At 36.6% G+C, this 11,530-nt stretch overlaps 1 protein-coding gene across 1 annotated transcript in view; it reads left to right on the forward strand.

Annotated features, from left to right (window-relative positions):
• LOC121320704 (vascular endothelial growth factor C-like) overlaps positions 1–7,322 on the forward strand; it is a 61,262-nt gene extending 53,940 nt beyond the window's left edge. The window contains exons 5-7 of the mRNA XM_041259281.1: positions 464–573; positions 3,822–4,149; positions 6,832–7,322. Coding sequence (XP_041115215.1) covers positions 464–573; positions 3,822–4,149; positions 6,832–6,949 — 556 coding nt within the window. The 3' untranslated portion in view covers positions 6,950–7,322. The remainder of the gene's footprint in view (positions 1–463; positions 574–3,821; positions 4,150–6,831) is intronic.
• The last annotated feature ends 4,208 nt before the right edge of the window (positions 7,323–11,530 follow it).

The following is an 11,530-nucleotide window of genomic DNA, read 5'->3' on the forward strand; positions in this document are numbered from 1 at the left end:
TAAGAAGAACTGCAAGTTTTTTTTTTTTGTTTTGTTTGTTTGTCCAGCATTATCGTGTTGCTGTGTGTCAATAAGGTCATTGTTTTTTCATGTTTAATTAAGCAATAGGACTCCCGCCTGCTTGTCCACCGTGTAATGCCCTCTAATCTTGGTTTTAAAGTGAGTTTTTTTTAAAGATGTAGATTCTGAAGGTTCTGATGTCATCTACTTGATTGGTGGATGAGGTTTCTAATTGAAATGCCATACTAATTAAATGTATTGTTCCTTATGTCTGCACATGAATACTTACACTGCACACAAATACTTAAAATACTCATTTAAGCTTATAGAAGTGTCATTTAAGGCTTTCTAAACTTTCCAAAAGTATTGTTTATTTTGAAAACATAAACTTTTTGATGGGGTTTTCCAGCACTGGTTTACTTATATAAATTACAGCTGACTTTCGAAACAATTTCCCTTACAGCTGTCATGCTGCAAACAAGACCTGTCCTAAGAATCACCTCTGGAATAATCACATATGTAGATGTGTGAAGCAGCATGACTTCACTTTTCCTTCCCAGTATCCAGGATCCTGTAAGTATAATAATTAAATTTTTTTCTCACTTTAGCAAACATAAGCCTGGATGCAGGATCGTTCAGTGTCTTTGGGTTTAAGTATCTGGAACTTGTCAGTTGAGCTAAACACTTGCAGATGTAAATACTGTCTTCATCAGAATAATTTAAAGAGGGGTCCGTTGTGGAGACCTAACATCTCTAACAATGCCTTTGTAAAATACCAGATTGGACCTACTGTTACTTAACGCATTAATTGAATTGACCCCACTATGTGAAGGTTTTTTTTCTTTCTTCTTCTTTATTCTTATTTCATCATTATTTAAAAAATGTGTTCAAAGACATCACAATTTTCCTTTACATGATCTATGTGTAATATTACAGAAATTACATCTACAAAGAATGTTTACAGCCAGCATGATCATAGCCCTGCTCCTATTATTTGCACAAAGCAATAGTTAAAGCAGCTGTGAAGTAGTTGTGTAAATGTTTGCAGGACATGCTATTTGACACCTACAGTGATTTAACCCCAGGGTGCCATCTGCCAGACCTCACATCTTGAGCAGTAAGTTAACAGCCCCACAGTCTGTTATTCAACCAGCAACATTTGAGCAGCATTGCAGAGCACCAATTACATACACCCATTATAAATACATGTTATAAAATAGCTAAGCTAAGGAACTGGATTCAAACCCAAGTGTATGCCATGTAGTTCCAGATGTCAGTCTAGTGTTTTCTCCTCTACATTGTGACAAATTACTCAGTATAAATTACACTAAATTACTTTAGATAACATGAGGTAAATTCTGTTAGCTATAAACCTAATAATAGTATTTATTGATATCATCACTTGGCAGGATTGACAAGGAAGAATGTGGATGGATATTGGCAACAGACTGTTGCAAAAGTGAAATAAAATATTTTTGTGTTTATTGTTAAGGTGATAAACCTAGCGGTTTATAAGTCACTGTGTCATGATTTTGCCTCAGCTAACATTTTTTCGGATCACTACTTTGAAGCACTTTGTAAGCACATTTGCTGAACTGTAATTTAATCTTGCTAGCATTTCCAAACGTATTTCCCTTTAATAGTTCTGCAGGGGGCTTATTTGCTGCCAAATAGTTTGGTGCTGTTATCAGCCATGTTCTATAATACATAGAGATAATGTTTTGCAACAAGAAAACACATTGGAAATGTGTCTAGAGTTCATCTCATTGCAAAAGTACTTTATTGTATATTGCAAATACTTTTAACATTGCGAATTGCAACATCATTAACATGTGGTAAGATCATTTATTGAAATAAGTATGTGATTAATTAATAAGAGCATGTATTTTTAAACATATTTTAAATAATGGCATGGTTTAGATAAATAAAATAGGTCCCTTTTGAGTACCAAGGATATACAAATCTAACAGGTAACAGTACATTACTTTAGTGTATTTCTTTTTTTTATTTTATTTAGTAGTCGCCAATTATTATTTTCTGACAATTTAGAATATCCAATTATTATTTTTAAGCTTGACTCACCACTACCACCCCTGCACTGACTCGGGAGCAGCGAAGACGAACACACGCTGTCCTCCAAAGCATGTGCCGTCAGCTTATTTTCACCCTGCTGACTCACCATGCAGCCACCTCAGAGCTACAGCGTTGGAGGACATCGCAGCTCTGGGCAGCTTAGAGGCAAGCCCGCAGGCGCCCAGCAAGACTACAGGGGTCGCTGGTGCACGATGAGCCGAGGACACCCTGGCCAACCTAAACCCTCCCACCTCCGGGCGGTCCTCAGCCAATTGTGTGCCGGCCCCTGGAAACTCCCGTCCATGAACCGGTGACTTCCAGGCTATAGGGCGCATCCTGCTCTCCATGCTGAGTGCCTTTACTGGGTGTGCCTCTCGGGAGCCCCTACTTTAATGTATATCTATATGTTAAAATATATATATGAGGAGGGTCCTGTTTTTAGTAATTTAAAACAGGGGTATCTTTCTGTCACCATTTAACTGTAAGACAGTATAAACAGAAATAATGATAGATTATCACAGTCCTAGACGTAGTCCTGGTTTTAATTTCTCGGATTTGTTGATAACATTATAATGTGCTAGAAAACTAAACAATGAGGCCTGGCCATATTGAATCTGCTCTAAGCATGTTTTACAGCAGATAATCAATTGACAGTAACATAGTAACTTGGTTAAGGTGTATTACTGGTTAGGTATAAGAGTAATCAGTCCAGAACATATTTATCACAAGCTTTTCCTATGGGAATTGTTTTGAACTCTCTTGAAGACTGTAGGGGTGCCTGTAATCTTTTATGACCTGGATGGTATCCCAGTTTTTAACACTATAAAAGATAATATAAAATATCCAGAAATATTCCAGAAGATGGATTTTAACTTAAAGCAACACAAAGGGACAATAAAACAGCTGTCAGGGCTCATAGGGATATAAGATTTCAAAGAATTAAGTCTAATACATTATAATCTTATTTAAGTATTCAGTTATATATTAGAAAACACATAAAGTAATATTATTTTAAACACAATGGTCGTAACAGCTATGGCACCTTCATTTAGTGTGAGTAATAAGAGACCCATGTGAACTCCTTAATTGGTAGAATGTAGGGTTAGAGTACCATAGCAATTCAATGGAAATTATAATTACTGTGAAAAGTCTTCACAGTAATTAGTAAATGACCTCATGTAACATTTACTGAGACAAAAGCACTGCCTGTATATAGCTGATAAATTCAATTTATTAGTATTGTAAAACAGGCATTAAAGAGTAGTTGTCCAGCTGGCATTAGACCCGAATGTACAAGTAGGGATAAAGAGAGTCTCAATTTTTGGAGTAGAAGACAAGTAAAGGAAGTGTTCACAGTGCAACTTAAATGTAATTTAGCTAAGAGCAGTTAATACTAAAATACTGCACCTTACCATGTGTTAAAGTATTGCCTTCATAAAAATACTACAGACAGAGATAACTGGTGAGGCATATCTCCATTTAAAAAAGTGGTTTTCTGGCTAAAGATTTGAAATCTCATTGTGTTTTAAGGTTTGCTTGGATGACATTTTTGAAGTTTTTGAAGTTCACAAAATATAGGTTTCCATGTGTGGTCTGGCTCAGACGATGTTTGAATTAATCGCCAAGTTTGGTTCATTTCCACACAGTTTTGTTGCAGTTTCAATGTTATTTATAGCTGCTGTTTGAAATGTCAATTTTAAGTAGAAGAAAAAGAAGATTCACTCATACTGTTCTTTTCTTGCTTTCAGATGCATTTGATGGAGTCAATGATATTTGTGAACCAAATAAAGAGCTAGATGACGAGACTTGCCAGTGTGTCTGTAAGGGAGGCTTGAAGCCATCCAGCTGTGGACCCAACAGAGTACTGGATAGAGATTCCTGCCAATGTGTGTGCAGACTACTTCCAACATCATGTGGACCCAGTAAAGTTTTTGATAAAGACACATGCCAGTGTGTTTGTTCAAAAGTCTGCCCAAGAAATCAGCCGCTGAATCCTGAGAAATGTACCTGTGAATGTACAGAATCACCAAATAGATGCTTTTTGAGAGGAAGAAGGTTTCAACACCAGACATGCAGGTAATACAATTTTTATGTATTGTTACCCCATCTAAACCTCAATCACTTAAGTATGGGGTCAACTGGGGTTGTAATACTAGTATCCTGGCAACATAAATTGGCTTCAGCTGGGTCAAAATGAAAATGAAAAATGTTTTAGGCACTACTTGTTTTATTATAATAAAGAATGTCAGTCACTGTTGTCGCTTGGGTAAGGTTCTCTCCTCCCCACCCCAGGTTTAATCTTTCCCCTCATACAGTTGTCCTCCACTGGACATACATGCTGCATTGTAATAAATCAGTACTAGATGGTATGATTAGAATTTTTTCCAGGGTACATTGCATGATACCAAAAGTAGTATTGCTCTCTAAAGGTTTTTATTCATTGACAACACTTAACTTATTGTGAGCTCATGTTTATGTCACTCATATAATATGGAAACAAAATCCAAGTTACCTACTCACACATCATAAACACCAGTCTTTTAAGTCCCTTTTAATGATGTTTTAGCCTATTCACACTTCTTTAATGATGCATAATTAACACATGATGAAAATATGCATATTTAACTCACAGTAGAACAAGAGCATGTCATTATATATTTATAATGTAGTTCCACATGAATTTAAAACTGTGTAAAATACCTTTAGTGTTTATGTAAACCTAAAAAGTAGGACAATTAAATTTTCAGAGCTTTGCTGACTTGTGTTTGCCAAACCATGCATTCAAGCAACCCTGTGCCAAACATGTATGGTGCTATCCTTGTGGAGCAGTTAGCAGTTGAACTACAATATGAAAACATCTGTATTTGTTCAAGGCCAGTGGTGATGTTTTTGTTTTTATGGACTTGATACAGTTTAAAAAAGAAACAGACATCCAATGCACATCACGGCATGAGTACATTTACCAACTGCAGCTTTTAAAGTTCTCAACCAAGTTATAACCTGCATTCATTTTTTTTTTTTTTTTTTTTTTTGCTGCCAAATATAATTTTATATACAGACTAGTATTTTGGCTGTCCATCTTCCGCTAGAGGCTTGACTATATCATGAGGTTGACAGAAATCAGGTGAAATGCCAAAATGGTATATAATCATTCACAACACATTATGTTTATGAAGTTAAGCTAATTTTTATAGTTCTCCTAATATAAGACTAAGAACTGAATGTTTTATAAAATTATCAACATGAGACAATTGAAGAATATTTTAAATGGTGTAAACTGAAATACACAATGTTGTACTCTGGTTTATCTACAGAATACTCTGTGAACTGTATTAACTCTCCTGAACCAAATATATATGCGTGTATGTCTGTGTGTGTGAATGGCAAATGAACCAAAAAAAAAAAAAAAAAAAAAGTAAGCAATACAAAGAAATGATGTACAGTATAAAGGGAAGTACTGTTTTAGCAAACATTTAATTTTATTTTGTTTTCATTGTATAAGTAGTTAAAATAAGTAGATAAGTGCACCAAAGGCAAAGGTTATATAACTGCAAACCAGCTTGGCTCTTTTGTATGGTTTTTGTGCCCTTTGTACTGTTGCTATTTCATTTTAATGTGAGAGATTCATCATTTTCGTATATCCTATAAACTGTAAGATTAGATATGTATGTTGAGGAGGTTCACTTTTGTTGCAACTAAATTAATCTAATAATAAAATGCAATTACAATTATCCAACAAGTACTCTGTTTATGGCTTTATTGCCAAAAGTATAATTTCATAGTATTTCATCACTAAATAAGACAATTTGCCACAGTAAGAGGTTGTGGTTTGACATTTATGTTGTGGGAATATTTATTCATGACTGATTATATAATGCTTGTGATCAAGTAACAGTGCTCCCAGGTCATACCTGGCATCTTCCTGCTTATTGAATGCAGATGGACATAATTCATTTAGCCAGTCTATCCTTTTATGAAAGAAAAACAGAGGGGATAGTCCAATGGAAATACCTGGCTTTTTATCTATGTAAACTCCATATAATAGTCTGAAGCAGGGTAAGACATGTGTCATCCTGCAGCCACTCCCCCACTCGAAAAAAGAATGTCTGTAGTAACTCCTATGCTTTGATAAACTTGCGCTGAGAAGCATTTTATAATATATTTAATAAAGTTGTTGCATATGTGTATAAGGGCTGGCATAGCCATGGTATTAGAACATGTTTAACAGAATTGGACAAGGACTAACACCCGCAAAACACTATCAATAGGGTTTGGGGCCAGTAGGTTTGATTTGTCAGTTCCGCAGCAGATCTGTCCATTAAAGACCTATAGCATTATTTATTTTTAAAATGTTACCATCATAAAACTACCAAGTAAAACAACATCTGCTGGAGGCAAAACCAGCCCTGTGGTGATCTCAACCTCATTTGCATCTTCTCAGTTCAGTTGCTTACTATAAATTTATGTATAAAATACATAGTATCATAGGTTAACAACTGCCTTCCCTTGTCACCAAGGAAAACAACCCCTAAGTGTTATTTTACATCTACAGTATGGCATATTTGTATGCTTTAGGGAATTTTACTTAAAGGTTTAATTTTGTTACCACTGTGTTTTTGCTTACTGTAGAAAACACTGTACCTTTCTAGGTTATTTTATTTGAAAGATATGCCTTCAAGATGTTTTATAAACAAGGACAAATATTGGGTTAAGAGCAGTCTTCATTCTTTTTATATATATTTCTGTTTTTTTCCACAGTTGCTACAGCCCACCTTGCGAAGGTCGAAGAAAGCGCTGCGAGGCAAGATTTTACTTCAGTGAGGAGGTTTGCCGCTGTGTACCAACGTTCTGGAGAAGACCAGCATACATAGATTAAATATATCTGAATAATAAATATACCAAGAACAGTTATATGCAAAATGACATGTTGAAATGTGCACTGCTTCAATATACCTGTGCACCAAAGATCACCAAGGGCTAAGAGGACACAGGCACATTGTGCATTTCCATTAACTTTGGCCTTCAAGTAGAGAACTTACAAAGGACTCATAGTTCTCAGGCAGTGACCAAATGGCCTAGGTTTTCCTTTTTTGTGATTATTTTTTTTCAGATAATGACTATAATTTATTGCCACTAAAAAGTCTGCAGCAATTTTGTTCATAGCAATTGCAATAGTAAAAAAAAACACTGTGATCAATATTTTTGTATCATGTGAAGTATCTTTAAAATAAATATAACGTTGTATTGTACACTGTTAAGCTGTGTATCAGTCAACACAATCATAAGACTACAAATGAAGACAAAAAAGTGCAGTACTCTTGGCAGGTGGAAACCAAGCGTTGTGGTGAATCTCTTCTATTGGTCTATGTCAAAGAATCTACCAAACTGTTATGATAATACTATGCCAGGCTGTATATAGAGTACTTCAAGAGCAGGCTCGTTACTGCAGATTTCTTCATTAAAATCAATACAATTATGGTCAGAGGGAAGTACCGCTGTCAGAAATGCCCTTATTTTCTTCGAGGTTAGGTCAGATGGGCAATCCTTAAGTGACAACCAAATAACAAGTCCTGCAAAAGCTTTAGCATTTTGCCATTATGCTGTTCAGTAGCTAAGATAAGAACTGCTCTTGAAATGGTTAAATTATTACCATAACAAACACTTGTTTTTATACAAGGTGTTTGTTAAATTGTTTTATTGGCTAGGCACTTTACAGAGTTGTTAGCTTCATGATAAACTTAGTAGCTACTTGTGTATCAAATCCAGATTGTTTTCATATTTTGTTATTTTCATATGTGCATGTGTTGTTATTGTGGGTTTAAAATCAGTTCCTACCACTTGATAGCTTTATCATAGTCCCTGCTCTCTGTGTCCTTGTGGAGTTGAACTGTTTTTTAATGTGTTTTTCAGCTTTAGTTGTAACACATTGCAACATATTTGCTTGTGCTTTTAAAGCATGTTACTTTACAGCAAAACAACTTACCAAAGTAACAGTAACATTTCCTGTTGCAAGTCAGTTCAGTCACAAAAGGCTAGACTTTCATAAGTGGCTGATGGTACAGTAGTGTAGGTGCTGATATGGCAGGTGCATCTGTATTTAACTGTAATAAATACTGATGTTTTAAAAAAAACAGTCACAAAAGTGATTACACCGTGGCAAACAACCCAAAGTACAAGGTCTGCTATTTCATCAACAAAATGAGATACTGATGCAGGCTCACACAGGTAGGTCTTGTTTTTCATATCTATTGAAATTAAATATGTGAGTGATTATAAATCACTGTTTTGGGGCTCCAGAGTGTCGCATCTAGTAAAGACGCTTCGCTTGGAGTACAGGATGCGCCCTGTACCCTGCAGATCGCAGGTTCAAATCCAGGCTATGTCACTGCCAACCGTGGCCTCTTGGGCAGGGAGGGCTTAGGTCAGCAGGGGAATCCATGGTTCACCGTGCACCAGCGACCCCTGTGGCCAATAGGGCGCCTGTGGTTCTGCATGGAGCCACCAGATCTGTGTTGTCCTCCAGCACTTTAGGTCTTGTGGCCTCGCTGTGGATCCGCAGTGTGAAAAATGACGGATTGGCAGTTTCGGAGGACGAGTGCTCCAGCCTCCGTTTCCCGAGTCGCCGGGGGGTTGCAGCGGTGAACCGGGATGCAAATAACAATTGGGCATTCCAAATTCGGGAGAAAACTGGGGTAAAAAAAAACATCGGCCATGACTAAATTTAAAAATAAATAATCATTATTTTTCATTTTGGTAAAACAACAAGAAAAATTAACCAAATAACCTAGGGATAACAGAGCTCACTCTGCTACATACATGTTTTGTAGTCTAATGTGTTCTTTGTAAAAATGTCAAATGCATATCTTGATGACAGAATTTTCTACATTGAAGGTAAACCCCATTTATGTGATGTTGAAGAAATACAATTTTAGTAGAAGGTACCAAATTTCAGACAAAAAATAATAAAAAAAAAAAAAAAAAAAACTATTTAAGAGTGTTCAGGAATACACACAACCCAGCAAATATCAACTGAAAGTAAGGCTTTATACTGTAAACACTACAGCCTGTTCAGCAACACTAAGTTAGAGTTACTTAAGTCTGGCTTTAATTACATAGCCAGTGCAGTTTTTATATGACTGCATACTGTTCTGGTTTGCTTTAAAAGACATTTATCAGTTCCTCTTTAACATGGTATGGAAAGAATCTCAGCTTTCTCTGTTAGGTGGTAGACCATTTCAGCAGTGATTTAATTTCAGCTTCCAGGAGGAGGTAGAGCAATGTATTATCCCTATAATGTATGTTGTACGGTACTCTCGGGGCTAGACCTCAGGGTTACTATATATGAAATAACAGCTGCTGGAAAAGACCATTACACTTTAAGTGTTATCTTGGGAGCTACTTCAGACTTGGACCTTTTGAATAGAATGTATAGACTATTAAAATACAATGTAGGAGTTTGAAGACACATTAAATTCAAAGAAGGAAGAAAACATGCAACCAAGGAAACTCACATTTGATGAATTTTGTGTATATTTTTAAACATGAAATAAAAGCTTAATGTTTCTGGTTTCTACAGTTTGGCTATAATCATAACATTTATACAATGTCTGTTTCATAATTTATTTTGCTTCTAATACTGCCTCCACAGAAATTGCTTCAACTTCAAAGACCATGCTAAACCTGGCCCCTATGTTGCAGTACAGCTGATATTACAAAGAAGTATCACATCTGTGTGGTCCAATCAACAGCTATTACTACAATCACTCAGATTATAGTACTTGTATTACCTGAGTTAATTCAAAAGTCTGGGAACCCACAGGGTGGCTCATCCCTCTAAAATGCTTTTACTCAGCTGCATTGAGAGACTTTGCTGTCATGGCTGGCTGCTCCGTAAATCAACTGATCGTAATCTGTAGTGGAAGATGCTATAAAACAGTTGAGGCACCATAGGCTGTAGAAGTTTAGACAAGGTGTGTACAGTGCTCCCCCTTTATAACGTTGTAGTTGGGAGCCATAGTTAAAAGTGCTATTTGTGTTCCGCTCAGGGCCAGATTAACCTATACGCAAATTTCGCTATAGCGTAGGGCCCCCAGCAGAATTGGGTCTCCCCGTGAGGTCACCGTTTGTTTGGGACATTTTACAAAAACTGCATGCGGGCGGACAGGCCCACATACACAGGAAGAGAAGCACACAGCTGGCTTCTGATTAATTTTGTTCTTTTATGATGACATATTTTTATTACAACATACCTGCTCTGTCTGTCACGCAAGCAGCTTCATGCTAATGTACAATACCAACGGCCACACACCCTCTACCTCCTGGGAAATGTTTATAAATGTTCTTTTTTCATTTGGGATTGGAATTTTAGAAAGAAAAAAAAGGCAGGTAAAGGTAAATGTGTACAATGCGGGAAGCTGAAGTAAATTCAAACGGTTCAAGTCCACAGTGTTTGTTTCTCTCGCTACAAAAGCAAACCCAATAAAGAAGTAAAGACATCAAAGTGATTCCCTTTTTTTGTTAAACTACATTGTTTAGTTCTATTGAATGCAATGCTACTACTGGTCCATAGAAGGAATCTACGAACAGGTTTGGAAAACTGTGATATATATATATATATATATATATATATATATATATATATATATATATATATATATATATATACAGTACTGTGCAAAAGTTTTAGGCAGGTGTGAAAAAATGCTGTAAAGTAAGAATGCTTTCAAAAATAGACATGTTAATAGTTTTATCAATTAACAAAATGCAAAGTGAGTGAACAGAAGAAAAATCTACATCAAATCAATATTTGGTGTGACCACCCTTTGCCTTCAAAACTGCATCAATTCTTCTAGGTACACTTGCACACAGTTTTTGAAGGAACTCGGCAGGTAGGTTGGCCCTAACATCTTGCAGAACTAATCACAGTTCTTTTGTGGATTTAGGCAGCCTCAGTTGCTTCTCTATCTTCATGTAATCCCAGACAGACTCGATGATGTTGAGATCAGGGCTCTGTGGAGGCCATACCATCACTTCCAGGACTCTTAGGCTGAAGATAGTTCTTAATGACTTTCGCTGTATGTTTGGGGTCGTTGTCATCCTGCAGAAAAAATTTGGGGTCAATCAGATGCCTCCCTGATGGTATTCCATGATGGATAAGTATCTGCCTGTAATTCTCAGCATTGAGGAGACCATTAATTCTGAGCAAATCCCCAACTCCATTTGCAGAAATGCAGCCCCAATCTTGCAAGGAACCTCCACCATGCTTCACTATTACTCATTCGTGTACCTCTCTCCAGCCCTACAGCTAACAAACTGCCTTCTGCTACAGCCAAATATTTCATATTTTGACTCATCAGTCCAGAGCACCTGTCGCCATTTTTCTGCACTACAGTTCCTGTGTTTTCGTGCATAGTTGAGTCGCTTGGCCTTGTTTCCAAGTCAGAGGTATGGCTTTTTG

This window comes from Polyodon spathula, chromosome 1 (assembly GCF_017654505.1).
Source record: "Polyodon spathula isolate WHYD16114869_AA chromosome 1, ASM1765450v1, whole genome shotgun sequence".
Classification (NCBI taxonomy): domain Eukaryota; kingdom Metazoa; phylum Chordata; class Actinopteri; order Acipenseriformes; family Polyodontidae; genus Polyodon; species Polyodon spathula.